At 46.2% G+C, this 24,302-nt stretch overlaps 1 protein-coding gene across 1 annotated transcript in view; it reads right to left on the bottom strand.

Annotated features, from left to right (window-relative positions):
• Window positions 1–24,296, bottom strand: part of Tspan5 (tetraspanin 5) — a 165,648-nt gene extending 141,352 nt beyond the window's left edge. The window contains exon 1 of the mRNA XM_005357353.3: window positions 23,904–24,296. Within this exon, the coding sequence (XP_005357410.1) occupies window positions 23,904–23,984 (81 nt within the window). The 5' untranslated portion in view covers window positions 23,985–24,296. The remainder of the gene's footprint in view (window positions 1–23,903) is intronic.
• Window positions 24,297–24,302: the final 6 nt, after the last annotated feature.

Raw genomic sequence — 24,302 nt, 5'->3', positions numbered from 1 at the left:
TCAATGTAGGATGGAGGCTGGAGTAGGGTGGATGTAGGTATCAGTGTAGGATGGAGGCTGGACCAGGGTGATGTCAATGTAGGATGGAGGCTGGACCAGGGTGATGTCAATGTAGGACGGAGGCTGGACCAGGATGATGTCAGTGTAGGATGGAGGCTGGACCAGGGTGATGTCAACTTAGGTGGAATACAAGAAGCACTCCAAATCTGGAGATGGGTGAGGGGATTACCAAGATTCTGAGTCAGCTAGAAAAACTGGGTCTAGATGTTAAGAGAGCCAAGAAGGTTCCTTATATAACCCTGAATTACCTGAGGGTGGCCTCATAATCTTGTTCACACAGCCTCAAAACTCCCTGGCGGCTGTGGTAAAACTGAGATGGAAACGTTAACACGCACCCTGCCACAGTTTTCCGTCTCCATAAATCAACGTACTGTTCAGCAATCTCAACAAGACACATTCGCCTGAACAACTCAGTGATTCGCAGTGTATGTGGTGACCTGCTCAGAACGTCACCCGACAGCACTGCCAAAGATGAAGTTGTTAGCGTTCCGAGGGGCGCTGACGTCAGCCTTCTGCTTCAGACGAAGCCTTGCAACCCTGGGTGCTTTCCCGAACCGAAAATCTTAAAATCACATCTGGTCCCTGCTTATTTTCATCACTATGAGGAACAATTGTGTTTCTCAAACAATTCACAATGATTGACAGCCACCCTTCCGCAGAAATCCAATAAACAAAGGAACCACAATGGTTACAGTGGTGGCACCACCCTGAAATAATGACTTCAAGGTCTACATTTTCTGAAATACATCATACATAGGGAAAGAAACAGTATCTAGACTTTTCTGCATACAAAACCAAGGATCCCAGGCACTTATAACATGAGCAGGGCTGGTACGGGGCGGGCACTTGCTGCAGAAGCTTGGCACCCTGGCTTCAATTCCTGGGACCCACAGTAGAAGGGATGAACTGACTTTTGGAAGCTATACTCTGATTCTCTTGCCTGAGCGCTAACACATACATGCACAGACACATTCATAACTTGCGCTTGAACGTTAACACATACATGCACACACACATTCATAACTCTTACCTAAGTGCTAACACATACATGCACACACAAACACACTCATAACTCCCGCCTGAGCGCTAACATGTACATGCACACACAAACACACTCATAACTCCTGCCTGAGCTCTAACACATATCTGCAAACACAAACACACTCATAACTCCCGCTTGAGCGCTAACATGTACATGCACACACGAACACATTCATAATTCCTGCCTGAGCGCTAACACGTATCTGCACACACAAACACACTCATAACAGTTTGTTACTTAGAACAAAATGATAAGCCACAGTAAAAGCTAATGACTACTCCCATTTCAAATACTATCAAATTACATGCACAAAAATCTACCTTCCCTTTTTGTTCTTTATAATAAATTCCATTCATTAAGTGGATACTTTAACGTCTGCTATTCTTAAATGTTTGCTATAAAAATAAGTTCACACATGGAAGGGGTTCTTTGGTAGCTGCTCTGTCCCAAAGTGAGACTCTTAAAAACACATAGTGACCTCAACCTTATCTTATCAGATATGTCCCCCAGTTCACTCAATAAAGGGTTCCAGAAAAATCCATAGAGAAGGGTCTACAGATCTGGAAGAAAAGATATTTTGGACACATGAAAATGGTGGCCGATAAAATCCCTACACATGAAGACAGGAAAGTGTTGGAGAGAATTAGGCAGAAATGGTTCTAAGGCCATGAGATGAGGCGGGTAGAGAAGACAAAAGCTAGCCACCCTTGGAAGGAGCTCTGGGTTTGTTATAGACGGAGACAAGAGCTGGGACCACCCGCTCCTTAGAGGCTGCGCCACATCCCAGCCTGGACAAGGATGTGCTCCAGGGCAAGGGAGCCCAGAACGACTAGGGCAGAGAAAGGCCAGCGTCGTGGGCATCTCCATCAGCCCTCCTCTCTGCTGCACCTGAGTTTGATCTACTTTGCAGATGGGGAATGGGGATGACTGGGATGGGGGGGAGGGACCAGGGATAGGGGGGGACCAGGACGGGGGGGGGGAGTGGAAATAACTCACACGTGACTTAACACTTTACAGTTAACTAAGCACTTTCATGTTTTCTTAGGCACTCAGGCATGCAAAACAATTTATGGAATGCCTTCTGGGAGCCAAGCCTTGCCAAAACCTAGGGTGGAACTCCTCATCCAGGTCTTCTTCTCCCACGCGGACCTGACAGATCACTGGGACATGGGCTCTAAGCGACTCACCACCCCCGCATTATGAAAAGGAAAGTCCTTGTTATGTGCTTGGTATTAATCCTGTTCAGAGCTCAGCCCTACCACCAGAGAGAGGGAGAGGTGCAGTGTCAGGAAAAAGAAGGAGGAGGGAGGGAGGGAGGGAGGGGAGAAGGAGACATCACAATAGGTGAGAGAGAATGGCCGGAGCCGGAGGATGAGGACCAGTGAGAAGACACAGAGCAGCCCACACTGAGAAAGTTAACACCACAGCTGATGCTCACGGTACAGTGGAAGTATCAGCCTAGGCGGACGCTAGCTAGCTACCAAAGCAATGCTTGACACCCTAGGGTCAGCGATACAGAATGAACAGTTGACTCCTGCAAGGAGGATGCCTCAGTGACCGTCCCCCCAGGCCCAGGTTTTCAGTAGTGGAGAGATGGCACGCCACAGTTCCTTGCTGTAATGACCCCCAATGGTGTTGATTCAGTTAGAGGCCCATTTCCCAATGGTTGTCCGGATACTTGTGGGAGAAGACCTAGATGATGGGGTTTCAACCCAGGTTCTGGCAGGGCTTAGCTCCCAGAAGGCCTGAGCTCGCTGCCCAAGCCCAGATTCCCACAGGATATTGCAGAGAGCTCATAGTGACTGAGAACACCTGAGCATAAGGAACCCGAACATTGTGTAACGGTCATCAACTTTACAGAGCTTATTATTATACAGACATCTTGAGCTCAAAAGCAACCAATAGCCTAATGCTGGTGACCATGTCAGAGGAGCAGCAGGTGGCGATTGAAGTTCAGGTGTCAGCCAAATCACTGGTGGGTGAATCTCAAATAGACAAGCCACCCCCCACCCCCCAGACCCCAGATTCCGGAATGTCTTTTGCTTCTGCTGTGCCTTTACATGTTTGTGGCTGCCATCTTTCTCTGGTATCTGGCACGTTGTGAGCGGGTGTGTGGAGATCCCCCACTGCCTGTAATGTAGTGTGTTTATCTCATGGACACGTCCCGTTCTACTGGGCATTTTTACCTGTGGATTATTGTGAAAATGACTTCTTCTTAAGCTGTTCTGTCTGATAATAATGTTAGTTTAATAGAATTTTGATGATAAAAAAAAATAAAACAAGGAAGTGTCACCCAGCTGGAACACATGAGTTTCTATTGAGGACTCATACAGGCTGCGGCTTGGGTTAATGACTAAGGAAGACAACTGACTCCCGGTAGTTCAGTTAGTTTAAATTCCTCTCATTGTAATGTTGGGAGACATGTTCACAGGTTTCAGAGTGCATCACAGCTAAAACAAAGCTTTGAAAATAACTTAAGGTTAGACTAAGATGGTTTTGCCAAAGACTTTTGAGGTGAGAAACTTGAGAAGATAATCTAAAGTTTCAGAAAAGTATGTAGTCGAATGAGAAACTCATTTAGGTCAGGGAATTAGAACAAAGCAGTCCAGTTATTATTAACCGGCATGCCTGTCTTGCTAGGACCAGATGATGACCAAAGGTAGTGATTAATTCCTTATACCCATTTCTGCCCACAATCTCCTGACCTAAAAAAAAAAGTATTAATAAGTGGGTATGTACCCTAAAATTTTAAAGTAGAGCTGACTGATTCTTTTTCATATATGAAAGATTAGATTTGTGATTCCTTTAAGATTCCTTATAAGATTACCTTTCAAGATAAGTAATAAAGTGATTGGTCCCTTCTTTGTAACCACAAAACACAGCCAGACAGTAAAAACAACTGCTTGCTTGCCGACACTGTTAATCTATAACAAGGTGCTGGGGTTCTCGGGATACTTTGTTTTTCACCTGCATGTAAGATGTTTAATTATGTTAAGGGATAGGAAAACATGCTGGATTTCACTTGTATTCATGTAATCATTCACTTGAAAAACAGAATGTAACCGCATTGTTATTTCTACATTGCTGGAAAGAGTTGCTGGGGTATATAAGCTGTAAGGGAAAGAATAAAGACAGAGTTAAAATGAGTTAGAAAACATCAACAATGCGAGAAGTTAAAATGAGTTAGAAGGAAAACATCAAGAATGAGAGAAGGAAATCAGAAAAATAAAGATTAGAAAATATAAAAGAAGAATAAAGAAAAAGTCTGAAGGAGACCATCAAGAGAGTGTGTGTCTTTTTCCCTTAACCCCCTCAGATAAAAAAAAAAAAAAGCCATAGTACCCACCGACTCACCGACTCTGGATTACTCTGTGGTTTCCTCTTGCGCCCTGTGCTGCTGGAGGCTAGTCCCCCAGGCAGCGATGCCTTAACTAGCTCCCATCAAAAAACACAAGTGACCCACAGAAAACTATCTCCCAACACATTCACCTCATCTACAAGGAAACCAAGGCTCAAAGTGTTTAAGCCGAGGCAAAATAACTCCTGGAAAGTAAGAGAAGGAAGTGCTGGGAAAGTATTGCAGAGACAGAGTCCTTGTCCTGTATTTATGAAGCCTTGGACCCAATCCCCAGTACTGCCATCACCAAGAGAAAAATGAGGGGAGGGAAATAGAGAGATACAAACTCAGACTTTCTGACAGCAAGCGTTGCGGTCCTATTACACAATAGAGAGATGGAGAGAAAGGGCATGACACTCAGGACAAGATCTCTATGTTTTTATGAAGGTGCCTGACCCAGCCTCCTCTGAGCAGGAACCAAGACAGGGGCCAAGGGACCAGGAGAAGTTAGCATGGGTTGCTTCAAAAGTCAAACTGTCACACAGAATAGGTTCTTACAGCAGGTAACTGTGGTCCCTGGATGTGAGGTGGGAAGAGTTCCATATCCAAATGTGGTCTGCATCCTCTCCGGTCCCCTGAAAAGTCTTCATCTTTTTAGGAGAATTTATGTCCAATGGTAATGAAAAACGTTAATATTCAAATCTCTCTCCTGAAATCATTTGCCATAAAATAACTGTATATCAAAAATTATCTTTCACTGGACATGGAGGCACATGCTTTTGTTCCCAGCACTCAGGAGGCAGAGGCAGGTGGCTCTCTGTGAGTTCGAGGCCAGCCTGATCTACACAATAAGTTCTAGGACAGTCGGGACTATAGGAAGAGACCGTGTCTCAGAAAACAACAAAAATTATCCTACTGTTAACCTACTCATTTAAACGTCTCATATGTATAATTGAGAGGGAAATTGCTTTTTTAAAAAATGGTCCACAGCCCCTTCATTTTGATAACAAACACACTGTGCCCAGGAGCTGAAGTCATCTGACGTCACACAGACTACCACTCTCTACAAAGAGCCCCACAGACGTGCAAAACTGCACTGCAGAATTTTTCAAAAGAATAGAATCATTAACTAAAGATAAAAAATCACAGCCAAGGGACAACAGTTTTGTCCCTGAATGACCAAGCCCACACTGACTCTCACTGGCAAACAACGAAAGCTTCCTTGACTTTGAGGGCAGCTTTAGTAACCACTGTGTTTGGTGTCCCCGTGGGGACAAGCAGAGAAGTACACACAGTGGGAGGTTTCTCGGACCATTCCGCAAAGTTCCCCTGCCTCTGAGCCAGCTTCGCCACTTGGAGGACTTCCTCCCCCTGGGGAGGAAACCCCACCGTGAGAAGTCCCTCAAACCTACCACCAAGCTTCTCTTCAAAATGGGAGAGACAAGATGTAACTCACACCACCGGAAATGCCCGAAGACATTCAGCTTTAAAAAGAACCGTCCACTTTCTATGCCACTTAAAGCTTACAGCGGCAGCCACTACCCCAGTTTCCAAAGCACACAGCACAGCAGCAAGGAAAACCATCCCATCTAGAAGAGCTGTGCGGTCCACAGCCTATCTGTGGCAGCCCTCAGACACAGGCGTCCCCCTCCCATAGATATCATCTCATTAAAACCCACTTCCTGACCCATGCTTAATTTACGCCGTTTCTGAATTCATGGTTTCCAGCTTGATTCCTGCTGGATCTCAATTAGCAGACGCAGCCAGGTAATAATTTTCTCATATCATTAAGTGAACAAAAAAAAATGTTATTTCTGTTTAGGGTCTGACAGATACCGGTAAGATTCACCCTGGAAACAACAGGAGGAAAGTTCAACATCATATTTCCTACCTGGCAATCCCTTGCCATTTAGCGCCTTAACTTTAGGCCCACTTAAAGATATTATTCTTTTTCATGGGGGTTAGAGGGGCGCACTGCAGATTAACAAGTGCATATGCTTACAGGGAAACCACAAAGAAATTGTACACAAAATTGTTCTGAGCCAATGTCTGCACTTGGCTCTGACCAGCTACATGACTGGTTAATGTTAATCATACCTTCTTCCCTAACTCCCCTCGGCCAGCTGGGAGGTGAGCTTGGAAGCATTCTCCAGCACCGTGGCCAAGGGCCTGAAAACAACTTACAAATACCAGACAGCCGATTTCAGGGTCTTTCTGGCCCCATGTCATCAGAGGCCAGCTGCTGCCAAGACATACCCTTGCTGCCTCGTCTCAGAATCACCTCGCAAGGGCTCTCCCATCTCCAGCTGTTCTTAAGGGCCACACATCTGGGAAAATTCTGCATTTTTGCCTCAACTGAGCTGCAGTTTGTGCAGCCCCCAAAGGGGGCTGACTACACCCCTGGTTTCAGGCTCCTCTTCCATAGCCAACAATCACACATGGACTTAACACGCTCGGTTTCAATATCACCCAACACAGGACACAATTCTTGAAGGTCCCTTGAAGCACAGTGACATAGGAAGAAGTGTCTAAAGGCCCTCCTTGGGTCTAAGAAAGCTGACAAGCTGTGAGGGTACCAACCCCCACTTCCTAACCATGGTCTTTGTGGAGGATGCCCACCTGAGGATTTCCCATGCAAGGCGCATCTAACTGGATATATAGAAAATCTGTACACAGAGACCCAGTCCGGTCTAGATTTGACTTCACCCCGTAGACAAGCTTATAAATTAACCATTGTCTGCTTTTTGAACCCTGGAAGAAGACAGATTCCTGGACCGGGCACACAGAGTACAGCAGGCGGCAGGAACAGCACTCTGACCTTGCTTCTCTTTGCTCTAAAGGTCGAAGAGGGAATCTGTAGCTGCAGCGGGTAGGCATCAGAGCTGAGGACCAATGTTTGGGATGCTGGTGCCTCACTGTCCACAGAGGCTACTCTTTGTCTGGAGAAAGACATTACATCACCTCTGAAGGCTGCTCCCTGCAACCACAACCCAGAGCAATGACCCAGGTAGACTCGCTTGTACTATAACTATCAGGTAAGGTGTACAACAGATCTCCCAATGCCTGTGGTGACTTCCACGGACAGATGGCTATGTCTCTGCAGCTCACAGTCCCAGCCATTCCTTCCCAAGAGCCTCAATGCTCTCTTCACATCACAGGCCATAAAGGCAGCGAGCAGGCAAGCCATCCCTGGAAGGGGCTTTGACACTGCCTGAGTTAACATGAAGCCAATGGCTCAATCTGCTGTTCAATTGCTGTTCTGCAATGCTCAATGCTCAGGCATGCAATTCCCTCAATGGTGGCCCACCCAGCTTTGGCTTCGCGTCCCCCTTTCCAGGCCACTTTTTCATCTTTAGACACTTGTCTGTGTTTAGAGACGTGTCATAAAACAAAAAAGTGAACCACAACACCATGAAGAGGCAGAAGCTGCTCGCAGTCTCGGTAAAAGTTGAGTTCCAGGAATCTCCTATGTCAACGAAGGAAGAGAAATCACCAGTGATAGCTCAGAAGGTGAAAATCAATCCAAACTCTGCTTGGAGATGCTCCATCAGAGAGCTGCCATCTTTTAATATAGCATCAACCATTTTTCTTTTAGACGTAGAATGTTACTTCACAGACAACAACAACAACAACAATAAAAAAAAAACAACTCAAAATGCCAGAGTCCTTAAGTTCAGCAGCTCAAAGACACCACTTGTTTAAAAATATTTTCAAAATTGTAAGCATACAGGGGCAAATTCAATTAAGAGAATGCAATATTTGGGATAAATTATATGTTAATAAACTAAGTAATTTCATAAACATACCTATTTGTGTGTAACAAATTTTTTGTAGTGGGGGCCAAATGGATACTTATTTTGTTCCTAAATTAAAATTACTTCAAATTTAATTAAATTATTTCAATGGATAATTATTACTTAGCATATTTAAGGTGTTTTAGGCATACTTATGTATATTTAATTATAATTATGATTCATATATAAAAGGCCTCAAAAGACCCCTAGCTAGGAAGATAATTTAGTTGGTAAAGTACTTGCTAGGCAAGTATGGGGACCTAAGTTTGATTCCCTAGAACCTATTTTTTTTTTTAAGCCAAGTCCAGTGGTACACATTTGAAATCCCAGTACTGAGAAGGCAGGGATAGGAGACACCAAGTAAGCCAGTGTGGTCTACTTGGTGAGTCCCAAGCCAATGAAAGAGCCAGTCAGAAAGTAAGATAGACGGCACCTGAGGAATGACATCCTAAGTTGACTTCCGGCCTCTGCATACCCACCCACACACGTGCACCTGCACACACAATGCACACGTGCAAGGACCCCCATGGATGAACAGAAAAGCTTTGAGACAGCACAGGAGTGGACCACAGCAACACACAGCTGCAGTTAAACATGAGAAGAGGTGAGCAATGTGAGCGTGTGGTAACTGTCCCCACTGGAAAACCTTAAGAGCCACAGGCAAAGAAAAGAGATCGACTCCCAAGTTCCTTCCACCAGAGGACGGTGGAAAGCAAGCCTCAAAAGTGACCAGTTCTACCCTTCAAGGAACACATCCCTAACATGGGCTCTGGAGATTCCTGGACACGGACAACACCCTCCTTAGGTGACAGTGACCCAGATCACACAGTGGCAGTGGGGTGCTTTCTTGCTGTCAGTGTTCTTGGGCGACCCTCAGAGGACCGGTCAGGCAATGACCCTAAAGGTGTTGCCTAGATACAATCAAGCAGGTAGGAGGTGTCAGACCGACATCTGAGCCCAGGCTGTCTCCTACCCACAGGAACATTCCCTGCCTAGCTTGAGAGGGTGGAGGAATAACAAAAATAAAGAGGAGACATCTGTTTTTCTCCGGCTATGTCATTCCATACTCTGGAGCTCATCAGAGCAAAACAAACAACAAAGATTCCACGGATATTTGCATTCGATAATAAAAATACAAAATGGGACATATGTGAACTCATAGATTGTTTATCACCCCCACATCTTCAGACACCTAACAGCTTTCTTAAATATCAGAGACAACAATCTCAAACAATGCCTATGCTATCTAGCTTAATCTATTCAGTATGCAGCCTATGTGCCAATTAATTGCGTTTCTGCTAACTTAACAGCTGCATATGGAGTCCATATGAGGTAGAAGTTTTTGGCCCCTCATTCCAAAGCGTAAAAGTAATACATAATAAATAATCCGAATAGTTACTTAACATAAGCAAGGTTGATGTTAATCAAAATGACTGTGCTAAAGCTGCCAAGCCGAGCCAAATGGAGTCAAAGTGCTGGAACTTGGCAGCCTGGGCAACTCGGCGTGCAGGCTTCCTACCAACAGCACCCCGGTTCAGTGTGTAAATGGTGTGCAGACACTCTCACACTTGGCCTCAGCTGAAGCCTGACCTGTGGGCAGAGCCACAGGGCCCCCCACTGGTCCTCCCTGCACACTGAGGCCCAGGGCATCTCAGACCCATGAACTGCTGAGCAGCCAGGAGAAAGGTCTGTCCCCTGGCTTGTAACTTGTGCTTGGAGAATAGGAACCCATCATTAAGAGAGATCGGGTGAGGAAAGAGAACTTTGATAAGAAGCAGAGACTAGAGAACATACAAGTCCTAAGGTTACATAATCAAGTCTGCAAAGGGCCAATTAAAACATGGTTCCTTCCAGCACTCTGCCCTAAATAGACCAAGCAAGGAACAATGAATTAAATATTTGCACAGCCATTCCTGTTCAAAAGGATTCCAGCCTTCTTTCTTCCTGCAGTAGGCTAACCTTTTTTTAAAGACTAAGGAAGATTTGGCTTCCCTGAAGAAAACTCTGTCTCTCGATTCTTGAATTAAAGTCACAGAAAGAAGGGAGCAGCGAGGGGAAGTTCCATAGGAAGGACCTTTAAAATTAAAACTGTGTTTTGAAAGGTGCTTAACAATAATGAATGAGCTGTTGGCTGTCCCCAGCTGAGATGCAATAATCTCACAGTTCAGGGTTTATTTTCTGCTCCCATCTACAAATCAAAAACGCAATGGTGCTCTTTCTGCATGTACTGTAAATATTGAAGCTGTCTCTAGACTTTATTTTGGACTTCAAAAGGGTTCATTTCATCAGGTCTGGTAGCTCGTGCCTATAATTCCAACACTGGAGAGGCAGAGGCAGAAAGATTGCCATGGGGTTGAGACTAGCCCTGGCTAGTGTGTTTCAAACAAATTAACAAAAGGTCCCATAGAGTTTCAAATCTTATATATGCTATGATAGACATTTTATTCTCTTAGCATGTCTAGAGGTCAGACCACAGTAATTCGGGTCATCCCCCCAACACACACACACAAAGACAGTACACACCTATGTTTAAGAGAATCCAAGGATTTAAATTGGTACTTAGTATCCAGTAACGATACATATCCACATTTAAATTCAATAATCACATATTTCACAAAATACAAGAATTTCCATGTTGTTGTTTTGGGGCCTTCCATTCATTTCTAAAATACTGATCCTTCTCTTAAAGAAAAATAAGTAAAACACTATTTCAAACTTACATACAGTTATTTCAAACCCTCACAGAATAGCAATTTAAAACTCTAAGCATACAGCGAGAATACCAAGAACTATTAAATATTACAGACTCAGGAAAGAAATGAAAATGCCACATACAGTTAGATCATCTAGACAGCACTTCATTCAAGTCATTCTCTCAAAAGCCAACAGGCGAAGTGAAAGGAACTGGGACCAAGCACACACACACACACACACACACACACACACACACACATGCTTTTTCTTAGTATTCCTGCTATGACATTCAAACACTAGAGAGCTCCAGAGCTGTTCTCCTTGAGCGTCCTGGGGTGGTGGCTGCCCTTCCTTGGCTACACGGGGTGCCAACAACGAAGCAGGTGATCAGGCTATCCCAGCTACAGTACGCTGCCCACAGAAAGTCGCAGTCAAAAAACACAGAAAAGAAGACTGGAGCTCTCATCCTGCAGCTCCTCGTCACTGGCAATCCTTTCTTCTAAAAGTACACGGTTTTTCAAATGCCCGCAGGAGGTTTATTGATTTTGCCTCCTTCCCCCCTCTTTCGGGTTGAGTGAAACCAGTGTTTATGCACAAGGTATTGCTTTATATACTGAAAACACTTATTCTAAATGTTATCCTGAGGGGGAAGACACTGGGAAAGTCAAAGAACAAGCTTAAAGGGCAGTGATGTAACAGTTTCCACGTCAAAGCTGAGGGACCTTGGTTTGCTAAACGCACAGCCTCACGGACGACTGGCGTGAAACTCTGAGGTGTTTGCCTGGTTGGCTGGCTAGCTGCTCAGTTTGGTGCATTTGTCCACTGCTCTCGGCAGTTGGGCAGGAGTTTCCAGTCTAACACAGCTGAATAGGAAGAATGGGATTGGAAACATCCTTCCTTCAAAGTTCTGCCAATGTTTTTGTATTGCTTTCACGATAGAAAAGCATACAGAAAGTGCCCTGCTTTAAAATGCATCAAACAACAATACTCATTCCAAGTTGAACCTAACAGTAAGGTGGGACGGGATGGGGGGGGGGAGGTGTGAAACTCCTAAGCCAGACTTCCAAAGCATTTAAGGTTTACCTCTTTTTAGTCTCAGACACAGCCTCAAATTATGTTCCCTTCTGTGCCTGAATTACAGCTCCTCAGTGATCATGACTATGGGGTTCACAACTTTTCAGAAGTGGAGACTTTTGCTTCCCATGCCCAGTTCTCGACAAGAAATAGAACACAGAGAAGACAAGCATGCAGACGCAGTCTGCAACCACAGCACCTCAGAGACTGTGACTCACCTCAGAGACTGTGACTTAAAGCCCGTTTGCCTTTTCGATCTGTTTAAACATGGGGTTTCCCACAGTAAGATTCCTAGAGATTCAGGGTTCCAGGAGACAACTTCAACCAACAGCAGTAAATAACCCTGAATAAGGACGTTGTTTCCTTTCTGCCCCCTTTTAATCCTTTGCTCTAGGTGAGAAGAAATTCTTCATTTGGTGCCACACTCGTACACCCGCTAACGTCCACTGCAACACAGGAAACAAGCTGGTAGCCTAGCCGGCCAGCAGGTTCCACCAGCTACCTAGAAGTCAATAAGCCATATTACTGCCGTTGTGTGCCTGTGAGTAGATATGTTTAATTTTTTCCCTTTTAAATAGCATATTTCAGGTTTACGCACAGAACTTATTTAAAAGAATAAGCTTGAAATGGAGGGTCCTTGTGACTCAAATGCCATCAGCAGAGTGGGAGCATCAAGAGGGAGATTGCTCAAGGTACATGCCACATCTCTGGCCCTCTTCTCGACTACCGAATCCAAGCACGGGTACCAAAAGTGAGAAATGAACAATAAATAAACAATAGCTATGGATTCATGGCCTGGTCTTCATGATAGGAATTCTGTGTTATCCCAAGACAGCAAAAAGAGCACTGTGAGATAGATGGATCTATTTCTCTTTAGTTATCCTGAAAGTGCATTTATGTAGACAGAACAGTACAGAGAACAAAAAATATGTGTTACACTGTAAAATGACCTTAATGGTTCCAAAGAAGGGAGGGGAAGCCATCAAAGGCATGATGGTACTGAAAGACCAGTAGTCATTGCTGATAGGGATAGAAAACTCCAGGCCGTTTGCACACGTCTTTCCTCTCATCCTCATAATGAGACAGATTCTAGGTCTTAATAAACCTGTTAAGAATATTAATTAGCCAGTGGTGTATGCTCCTTTAATCCCAGCACTCAGGAGGCAGAAGCAGGCAGATCTCTGTGAGTTGGAACTCAGTATGGCCTAAATAGTAAATTCCAGACCAGCCAGTGATACACATGTCCCAAAAAATGGAATAGTAATTAAGATGGGGTTTACCTTGATGGTCAGACTCTTGCTTGCTTGCCTGGAAAAAGAGTGAGGTCCTGCATTCAAACACAGGACCCAGCACTAAAATCATATGAAAACTACTACTGAAGATGCCATTTGGCAAAGGAAGAAAAGACTTAACTAGCAAGTAGGTCATCTGTCTCAGGTCCTAAGGCTGGGTGGAGCAGAGTGAAAACTGCCACATTCTTGAAGCCCAAACTCTTAACAGCAGACTCCGCATAACACGAGAGTACCAAGTGCCTTGGTCAAAGTGCACTACGGATTACTATGTACTACTATGTACTGCGGATCTCATATGAACAGTTGTCCTAAGCTGGATGTGGTGGCACGTACCAGTGATCTCAGCACTTGGGATCCAAGGCACAAAGATCGCGAGTTCAAGGCCAGTCTGAACATAGAAGAACATCTCGGGAAACAAAACCAGGACTTTTCCTAGAAAGTAAATTAATGGCCCAAAGTCCTCGCCAGTTAAAGGTATGGGCCACAGAAGTGCAGACTTCAGGACTGAACGTCAGCATGGCTGGGCAAAAGACCTACTGGGCACAGTCAAGTTTTAAGGCTGCTTGGGAGAAATAGTACCACTGGGAGAAAATTTTTGTTAGAAGCAAAACATTGTACTTTGAGAAATGCTTAGGGCTAGTGCTCTCTTTTATTAGGACAACTTAATTGAGTACACAGCATTAAAATAGCTGGCCTGAATATTTATTAGAGCACCAGCTGTTCCCTCCAGATTTTTAGAAATGCAAGCTTTGGTGCCAAGCGTAATTTGGAAAGAACGCTGGACAAGTCGAAGAGCCTATGCTGTGTGTGATCTACATCTAAACAGTAAACAGCCGCGGGAAGCCAACAGCATCACCAAGCCTGTGGCGAGGGTGGCAAACAGTCCCGCCACCCATCCTTGAACCTACTCTGTTAATAAGATTGGTGATTATATATTTTTAATTATACCATACAATTCTTAATTAGCAATCATTTACACACATGCGGATAGTATCACAAGGATAACCATAGGGTTTGTATGCCATGCTGATTTTACGGGTTTTTTTTTTAATTTGTTTTTATTTTGTTTTTTATTCTAGGAGTGGGGCTAGCCCCAGTGAAATGTCTCAATGGAGATTTTTATTCGCAATTTCGACTCTTTCAAAGTATCTCCACTTTAGGTACCTGGGTATAATCAAAATATACCATTTTTAAGGGGGTGGGGGAAGGAAGAGAGAGACTGGGGATAGAGAAGGAGGGAAAGGAGGGAAAGGAAGGAAGAGAAGTGAGGGAGGGAGGGGGAAGGCAAGGCATCTGCACCATGCAGAATACTCTGGATATTAGAGGGAACCTTCACTGTAAGGAAAACAGAGACATCGTAGTTTGGCAGCACTGCTGAACTAGAACTGGGAGAAGAAATGTCCCTTCCATGTCCTATAGCAGAGTCACCTGTGAAGCCGTCACAGCGGCTACGCTGTTGGCTGGCCTCCCTCTCCTGAGAGCGCTATCAAGGTCAGAGGTTCCAGCACCCCAAGACATGGAGGCCAGCGAGAAGAGCTGCTGTGGCCGGAAGGGTGGTACGTCAGAGGGGCAACGGTGCGTGGCAAGCACCTCGCCATCTCTGGCTACGCAGGCGGACCCCACCGAAGGGTGCAGTTTTCCAGCCTGCTTCCTCTAACTGCTTCTAGCCCTCGATGGCCCTGACGGCTGACATAGTCACCGTGGTGCATGTTCTTTTTAAAGACATGCTCTCGTTTTGTTTTCGGGGCCCTCGGGTTTAAAAATAAGACTGGCACTTTTGGATTAGTAAGAAATTCCTTGCGGGATTAAATGGGCTGCATCGCAGCTTCCTGTGCTGGAGTCAAGCACCCTTTGCTCATGTGTGTACCTCCTATCTCTCCCTTAGAAATGGAGGGCCGGTCAAGACACGTCTCTCCCACCCCCAAAAATAAAGCGCAGCCTGGTTATGGGAGTTATCTGTAAGACTTTGGTTTTTTTAAGTACAACACTAATGCCACCAATTATACCCTGTCTGGACCTACTGAATCAGATTCCCCAATGAAAACATGGAGGTTTTCTAGCTTGCTAGTATGTCCAACGGGGGGTAAAACTGCAATTCATCATATCCTACAGAAGTCTTATCACCTACGATGAACACCGAAAGAGAAGATGCCATATCAGTGCTACTGTTTAATCTGTTTACGTAGTTGTTTGCCTTCCTGCCTTCTACCCACCTACTACCTACCTAACATTTTCATTCTTGACACTGAAGAAGCCAGAGCCCTGCACACACTGAGCTAGAATTCCACCAACGAGCTACTTCCTCAGCTCCAACACCAAGGTTCTTAAACATACTTTAGCCATTTAGGCTTCCTTGGCGAAAACAATGAATCCCATGGACTTCTAAAGGCTGCAATGATTTCTGTTCTTCATCCTCTTCATCCTCCTATCTTCTAATTTAAGCGGGAACCTTCTGCTATGATGTATACCACATAAAGCATGAGATCTTAGGTGCCAGCTTCTGGGACTACTGAGAAGAGGCGGAGCCTTTAAGTGCGGAGCTTCTCCAGAAGGCAGGTCATTGGAGGCAATGCTTTGAAAGGAATCCTAGGACCATGACCCTTTCCCTGCCCTCTCTCTACAGCTCCATCACCATGGCCCGAGTAGCTTCTACACACTCCTACCAAGATGATGTGCTGTGCTTTCATGGGCTCAAAACAACAGGACCACTGAGCCAGGAACCTCTGAGACTGTGAACGAGAACACACCTCTCCATCCTAAGTCAGTTCCCTCAAGCTCTGTCAGTGATGGAAGGCTGACTAATGCATTTCTCTCTCATTTTTTCTTTTCCATGCAAAACACTTGATGCAATTCCAAGATAATGAAAGTAACAGCCAACCTTTTCTGGAGAAGAGAGACACACTGGCTCAGACTCCCCCGTGCGCAACGCCCCTACAGCTCTTGAGGACGCTTAGGGATACTGCTGAGTTGGGGAAGCAATGGGCCAGGATAAACATTTAAGCAGATCTATGCAATACCAGACCCAAATTGAAACCATTACTATGAAGGGTATGGCTCCAGAGATTAGTGCCCACCCTGGGTGCATAGGCTTAGCAGGTCACTTGGAAAGAAGACGGAGGGTGTAACTTCACTAGAAATTCAGCCTGAGCCAACTATGTTCCCTGGCTGTCGGGAGAAGACTGAAGTTTAGCCTGAGTTAATAACTAATATTTGCACTGAGAGATCTGCCTCTTACCAAGTGCTTTCGCATGTATAATCTCATTTAATGCAGGATAACGACTCTGGAAACGTCGTTTCCCAGGCTTCCCGATGAGTAACTAAACACTGCTCTCTAACGTGAGAGTTGCCTCCTCCAAGCCAAGTCAGCACAGGAGAGGCTTCTGGCTCAGGACCCAGCTCTGTTAGAAGTGGGGAGCTCAAGGGTAACGGCGCTCTGGAGGCTTGGAAGAACTTGGGGGAAACGTGTTCCATTCTGGTTCCTGCATTCGTGACAGGGCATACAGATGAGACCTTGGGCGGAGCATCGTGACCAGAGCCTATGGCCAGGCCAAAGCACAGCCTGTCCGTGAGATACAACGAGGACCTGGGATCCTCGAAGGATGAAAAGTGGGCTTAGAAACAGTATCGTGGCTATTTTAAAATAAGGAAGGACCACAGGGGAGGGATAATAAGCCTTTGGAAAGGACCATGCAAGACAGGTGTCTCATAAAGGTTCAAGTAACAGAAGAATGTGGTAGATCCTAGAGCTTGTACCATAGGAAGAAAGATGTCCCCATGAGGGTGAGGGGCTGTGGTCCAGGGTCCTGAGCAGTGAGTGTGCCTAAATACCTTACAGAAGAAACTCAAGAGAAGAGGGATTCATTTGGGTTCACTGTTGAAACCATACGAGGATGGAAAGGGGGAAGCCATAAAACATTACTGATACTACATTAGTTAGCTGGAAAGCCAAGAAGAAATGTGCTAGTCTATAGCTTCAAAGTGACTTGGCAAAAAAAACAGTTCTAAGTCACGATGCTCCTCCCAAGGTCTCAAAGCAACCAAAGTAGCTACATGAGCAGAAAAGTTTGGTGGACAACACTATAAGCAGAAGTCACTGCTACCTGATGAGATGCACAGAGTTACAGCATCCCCTCTGGATTCTGCCTCCCAAAACACATAGCCAGAACCTAAGCATCAGTAGCCTGCAGGAGCCCACACCGAAAGCAGTCGGTCTGCCATCCGCTCACAATCTTCCAAAGTGGCAAGGTCCTAAAAGTGAGGGGCTGAAAGAGACTTAAAAGACACAAGCAGACATGATGCATCACTCTGGCCTGCATTTCTTTGCCCTAAAGATGGCATTATTGAGACTGGGAGAGTGAAGGAGACCCAAGGACTGGAAGGTAGAAATGTGTAACTTTCCGACTTCAATGGTGGTACTGTGGCTATCAAGGAGAACACCCCTGAAGACAAACTTCACACTGGAAGTGTTTGGGAGAGCCATGAGGGAGACAGCTTTGTCACGAACCATGACAAAGTCAAGTGGAAAACTTAAACACGAATAACTTTGTTAAATATAAAACTTTATCAGTTGTTATTTTCCTATAGGTTTGAGATTTAAAATTAAACTGAAAAATCAACACTAGGGAGCTGGAGAGATGGCTCTGTGGCTCAGAGCACTGGCACCCACAATGGTGACTCACAACCATCTGCTCTAGATCCAGGGGATCCAACACCCTCTTCTGGCTTCTGCAGGAACCAGGCACACATGTGGTACACAGACACACATGTAGGCAAAATACCCACACAGAAATTTTTTAACATTTTTATTTAAAAAAAAAAAAGGAAGATCAACAGTAAGTTGGGAGGCTGAAGATTTCAGAGAGACATTACATCGGGTTTGAAGACAGATGCAACTCTCTAACCAAATGTTCCAAAGACAGACTCCCCTTAGACGCTGGCTGCTGTTATAGAAGCAAAGCGTTCCTTGACTGGAAAGCCAAATCCCATGGACTTTCTCAACTTTCTGAACTTCATTCATTCAACATGCATCTATTAAATATCTCTGTGTTTCAGACAACATGTGACGCACTGGGCATAAGGAAATGATGGGGAGAGGGTCCCCACACAGGAGGCCCTTACCATCCCCTACTGAAAGATAAAGTCAGAATCCTGAAGATGGTCCTATTATGTGTAGATATAAACATATACAACTCAAAAATACCCTCCTTCATACTCCAATTGTCACTTATGAATTTTTCAACAGCCATAATAATTTACTATTCTCGCATACTCTTTAAGAACATTTCATCCTAAACTTTTCGGTGTGTGCTTGTGGGTGGTGTTAATTGTGGCATATGCAAAAACTTTATCACTTTTCAATTATGAACAGATGTAAATGACTTACTTGATGTTTAATTTTAGAATAACAAGCATCTTCTAAAATAAGTTTCAGACTGAGAAACTGGGGCTCTGGCTCCAGAACAGACTTGACACTCCCAAAGCGAACCCTCTAACTGCTCCAACACCGCAAAAGCCGTTTCCCATCTCGGCGCTCCAATTTCTTTATTGGTCACAAAACTAGCATCGTGTGTTTTCTGTAAGAAATCTTTTGCAGGATTTTTAATTGCAGAGCGGTGGCCTTTGAAAACGCACACAGTTCTAGGCGCACACGGCAGTTTGTACCTACAGCCCCAGCCACTCATGAGACCGAGGAAGGAATAGCAGATGAGCCACGGTTGGAAACCAGGCTGGGTTAGACGGCAAGACCCCACGTGAAATCCAAACAGCGCCTAGCTTCCACTTTTGTAAGGCACAACGTGCCGATCTGAACGTCAGGACAGAGCGACGCAACTAAATGAGCTCCCAGCTGCAACTCTACGCGGGGCGGAATGTTACCTGCTTTTCCAACTTTTGCCTTTGGCGCCATCTCGACCTCTAAGCACACCGTCCAGCGAGGGTGCGCACCCCAGAGTGAGCGGCTGGAAGGAGGAAGACGGTGCGTCTGACTCTCCCCTCTGAGGTCTGCGCGCCTTCCCTACCTTCTCACGTGACACTGCCATGGTCACATTTAGCTTTCTTCCTACCATCTCCCTGTAATTCAAAAGGCAATTTAGACTCCCATATGGTTGCCATCGAAGCTAACAGATGTCTAGCAAATTAAAACAAAAATTATGACTTATAAAGTGCTGATGTACCATCATTCCAGAACATCTCACCATTTATACTGAATCATAAGATAAGACCTCCTCCTTGGGGCCCCGCCCCCAGCCCAAGGTTCCCCGAATGTCCCTTCTCTTGGAATTTAAGCCCTGTGGAAATAAATCATATGCAAGCGTCTGTCATCTATTCTGGATAAACCTCCGCTGGACACAAAGTCGCATCCGAAAGCACACCAGAGAGACCTTTGGCTTCAAACAGACAATAGCTGCTCTGGTCCTCAGACAGCACAGAGAACAAAATAACAAGTGGTCCCACCGACTAGCTCAGGGCTTCTGCTGACCAATGGGGTCAGATTTTCTAATAAGCCATTTTCTAAAGATGGCTGAAATCATGTCTTAGATTATTATTGCTGTGATGAAACACCATGACCAACAGCAACTTGGGGAGGAAAGAGTTCATTTCGCTTATAGTCCCATGTAAGAGTTCATCATCAAAAGCAGCGAGGGCAGGAACTCAAGCAGAACAGGAACCTGGAGGCAGGAACTGATGCAGAGGCCATGGAGGGTGCTACTTACTGACTTGCTCCCCATGGTTTGCTCAGCCTGCTTTCTTATAGCACCCAGGACCACCAGCCTAGGGAGGTCACTACACACAATGGACTGGGCCCTCCCCCATGAATCACTAATTAAGAAACTCTAGCTTGCATCAGGTTGATGTAAACCTCACTGGACCACCACGTAACCTTTGACAAAGTGACCTTAAACTCACTACTGAGAAGACTCCATGGGGGCTTGGATTAATGTGCCAAATGGTGGTGCAGTTAAACTGCCTGGGAGCTGCTTCAAGCCTGAGAGACAGCAGAATCCATGCGCTATGCTACAGCCAACAACAACAGCTGAGCCGCCAGGAAGCTTCGTCTGCCACCACAGGAGAGCACCAGCCTGGGCTCCCCACCCAAAGGAGACCTCAGAAAAGGATAGCCACAGCTCGCAGCAACTGTGCAGAGACCCCAGAGTAGAGCCATCCCCAGGAGTGGTCCCATCACCAAATTGTGAACTGTAATAATGAGGTTTTGTTTTAAACTGCTAACCCTGAAGGCACTGCTCTGTGCAGCCATAAGTAACCAGGATGGGTGCTGACGTTCCGTTGCTTGCTGAGAAACAGTTTAAGTAGAAGTGTCAAGGTTCAGAACAAAACATCCACCAATGGTCAGTGATGGGACTCAGGGATTCACTCCCCAAAGGACTGACCTTAAAACAAAACACCTCTCCTCCCCTCTCCTACGCCCCAGAGACAACTCAGTGTTTCTGAGAAATGTCTTCCTATGAACACCCTCAATAAAATCAACTCCTGCTGGCTCGATTTCTTCCAACATAGAACAAGAAAAACAAGGTTTTTCCCCACCACCCTGTGATAACTAACAAGAAAGGAATCTGTAAAAGATGCTGGCTTTGTTGCTCAGCATATCGCAACTGTTATATAAAAGAACTGGGACTTTACACATGAAACTGTAATTCTGATAATAAAAATATAGCTAATGACTCAGAGGACTACACCGGAGATTCACGGTGCCGACAGGGAAACAGGCCTGCCATGCCAATAACTCAACGAGCAAGGAGAATTCAGGGAGAGGTATTTTTTTTTTCTCAAGTGCAAGGCTCATTGAGGAAGAAATGAACAACAAATCTGTCTGTGAGTGAGTCTCGGTGAAGCACAGCCCATAACTAGGCAAGTCTCCGTGTCCGTGCCTTTCCCATCATAGACTACTGCTCATCTCTTCTAGTTCACCTTGCCTGGCAGAGGAGAACTCAACCAAGTCTTTGTCGAACCCAGAAAGAACCTCACAATCCAACCAAATCCTTCACCATAAGAACTCGGTAACAAAGGCCCGGGGCAGTTAAGTGACTAACAGTCAAAATGCTGATTAGCAAGAGATCCCAACTGTCACAGCTGCCACTGTGTGTTCACGTTTATTTTTACAAGAACTATTACTTTCAAATGTCTTCAATGAATTTCTAATTCCGTCTGCATGTCATTGTGAAAGTGAGAGATTAGGAACCCGTGGTCTCTGTTGGCAATTTCCCCTTCATAACTGTACAGCCGAAGCACCGGCTCTGCCGTTTCTGGCAACTACTGGCAGGCTGGAGGCTCAGGAGGGCCAAGGTGTGCAAGTTTTTACAGCTGCTGCCAGATCTCCAGTCACCAACATTTTAGTGTGGATTGCTCTAATTGTAACACGGGCGCTTTCTTGCTGCTGTCTCCATAGAGCCCCGGGTCCTGATAAAATGGGACATTTAAATGTAAGGTAATTTGGAGACGGTGAGCGGTATCGAGAAAGGGCTAAGGGTGGGCCTTGGTACTGAAAGGGGCAGGGAGTGTAAGGGACTCTCCGAAGTAGGCGCCTACTCAGCAGGGCTGCCCAGGAACGTCCATTTAGTTCACAGCCTCAGTCTGTTCTCTGGCTTCCCACAAAACTACCTACCGCCCACAGGAACACCTCCAAAATCAGACAAGATGTGGGCCCTATTCTGGAACGCTCCACGCCATCAGCAATCTGTAATTTTGTCGATGCTCTCCGCTCAGGGACTTTGTGGCAGCCTAATCCAGAGACGGGGCTAAATTTGCCTTTGTGCTCTCCACAAAATTACGCCAAACTGCCAGGGAAACAGTCCCCCAATCCTTTTTATTTCCTTCTCACTCCCTGCTATGAAACTGCAGAGAAAGCCCGTGGGTGCTTTTTGTTGCCTGGTAGCCGAAATGTGCAACTTTCGGAAGTGCTCAAGCAGAACGAGGAGGCCTGCACACACCACCCCTGCAGTCCCATTCCACGGCCCTTGCGTCTCATAGTGCAAAGCTATCAGAATACCACCCCGGGAAGCGTGCCTACCTACCACTTTCAAACATTTCCAGAAAGGGTCCAGGAGAGAAGAAAAAAAAAAGAAAAAGAAAACCATTTCCTCTTGCTCTATTTACAGTAGCGGGGGGGGATGCTCCCAGGAACCTTGTACTATCACTGACTGACACAAAACTGATTGTGAATGGTTGGATATGGTTATCTATTCCCACGCCCCCTCATCAATCTGGTCCAGTCCTGAGAACAGATGACATGCTGCCAAAGTCCATGTCCTTTCACAAAACACACGTGGTCACTCTGATAAAATAAATAATAATAAAATAAGCGGGTAAGTGAGGGGGATCCGGAACCTAAAGAGAATCTATAACTATTCTCACAGATGTCTATATATACAGCAAACAGCCACAATTAAGGGAAGTCCAAATTAAAACGTTCTGTATTCAGACCGTAGGATCATTGTTTATTTACCTCGCAGAAACTTGGGGATACCCCCCACGGATGGCCACCATCTTTACCTCCCGAGGAGAGAGGGTGCCAGGGAGGAAGACGATCCAGTAGGAAGAGGTGGGCTGAAAAATAATATAATCTTCCAACCAACCATTGTCCCCTCGTCCTAGAGAACTCTTTGTCTGGTTGTTCAACACGTTTGTGAGGTCGCAGAAAAGAATCAAAACAAAAGAGTTGGGTCCCAGCCTGATTACAATAGACGCCCCGCACACGGCAGTGCCAAGCAGAGCAGGGTTTGAAGCCAGTGTGCAAGCAGCTGCTCGCCTGCTTAGCCAGTAAAACAGGTCTCACACACCTTCTTCTTTGCTTTTCTGAGGGTTACTAAAACCCGGCCCGCTGTGTGTCACCCCTTTAAAAAAGGGAGGACGTGAGGCACGCGCACACTGAAACATATGTTGACTAGTGACTAGTTATTCCACAAGGATACACAGAGAAATAAATCCCTCCACCCCACACGCCCACTTGACCAGTCCATTATGCAAAGGGAGTGCTTTACAGCCGGAGAGGAGCATGCAGGACGTGTTATTTACGTGCACATTACAGAACCACACACCACGGCATCTGCATCCTACACAAAGCCCGAGATGGTGCAAGGAGATACACGCTGAGCACGGCACAGACCAGCCGCGGCAACACCGAGCCAAGCCCTCGGCCAATCAGAACGGCGCTGGAAGGTGGATCTCGGGGTCGGCTCTGCCCGATTAGCCTGCCCCATTATGACACCACGCTCTGCCCAACATCCAGATCCCCCGGGAAGCAAATCTAATCTGTGTGCTCGCTCGTTCCTCAAACTGCCGAGCCGTCCTCCCATCCGTACTCAAGCCATTCAATCCCCTTTTTAAAAAGAAAGAAAGAAAGAAAGAAAGCCACCCTGAGGCCTGGCTGCCCCCTGCCCGGCTCGGTTCCTCTTTTCACCTCCTCCGGGTCCTGGAAAGGATGAAGTGTTTCTCTCCCCCGCGCTAGAGCCGGGAAGGCGGAAGGTAGACGCCACTCGCCCCGACTAGGGCAGACGCCCCAGGGGCGGCGGAAAGTAAAGGCAGAGACCCCGGTGGGGGATCGTCGCCCACCCAACCGCCACAGCACTTGGAAGCTCAGGAGCGCTCCAACTTACCCAAAATATGACATTGAAGCCAAAAATGAAGTATTTGATGCAACAACTGACTTCAGGACCCTTGTAGTGCTTCCCGGACATCCTCTGGGTTCATGAAGACACTTTCCCCGCCAGCCCGAGTTTGGAGCCCCGGAGCACCGCTGCTCGGAGCAGCCCGGGGAGCAGCGGGGCACGCGGGGCTCAGCCGCGCGGACCGAGCGGCTCCGGCACCTCCAGTCGCGGCCCTCCGAGGCCGCCGGGACGCGGTGGCCGCAACCGCAACCGCCGGGCAGACTCGCCGAATCGGCAAGAAGCACAAAGCAGGAACCTCGCGTCCGTGCGCCAGGCGGCGGGTCCGGCGCTCGGTCCCCGGGCTCCGGGCAGAGGCGGCCGCGCAGATGCCGGCGGAGACGCTGCCCG

This window comes from Microtus ochrogaster, chromosome 21 (genome assembly GCF_000317375.1).
Source record: "Microtus ochrogaster isolate Prairie Vole_2 chromosome 21, MicOch1.0, whole genome shotgun sequence".
Classification (NCBI taxonomy): Eukaryota; Metazoa; Chordata; class Mammalia; order Rodentia; family Cricetidae; genus Microtus; species Microtus ochrogaster.
This window is presented reverse-complemented; position numbering and strand designations above follow the sequence as displayed.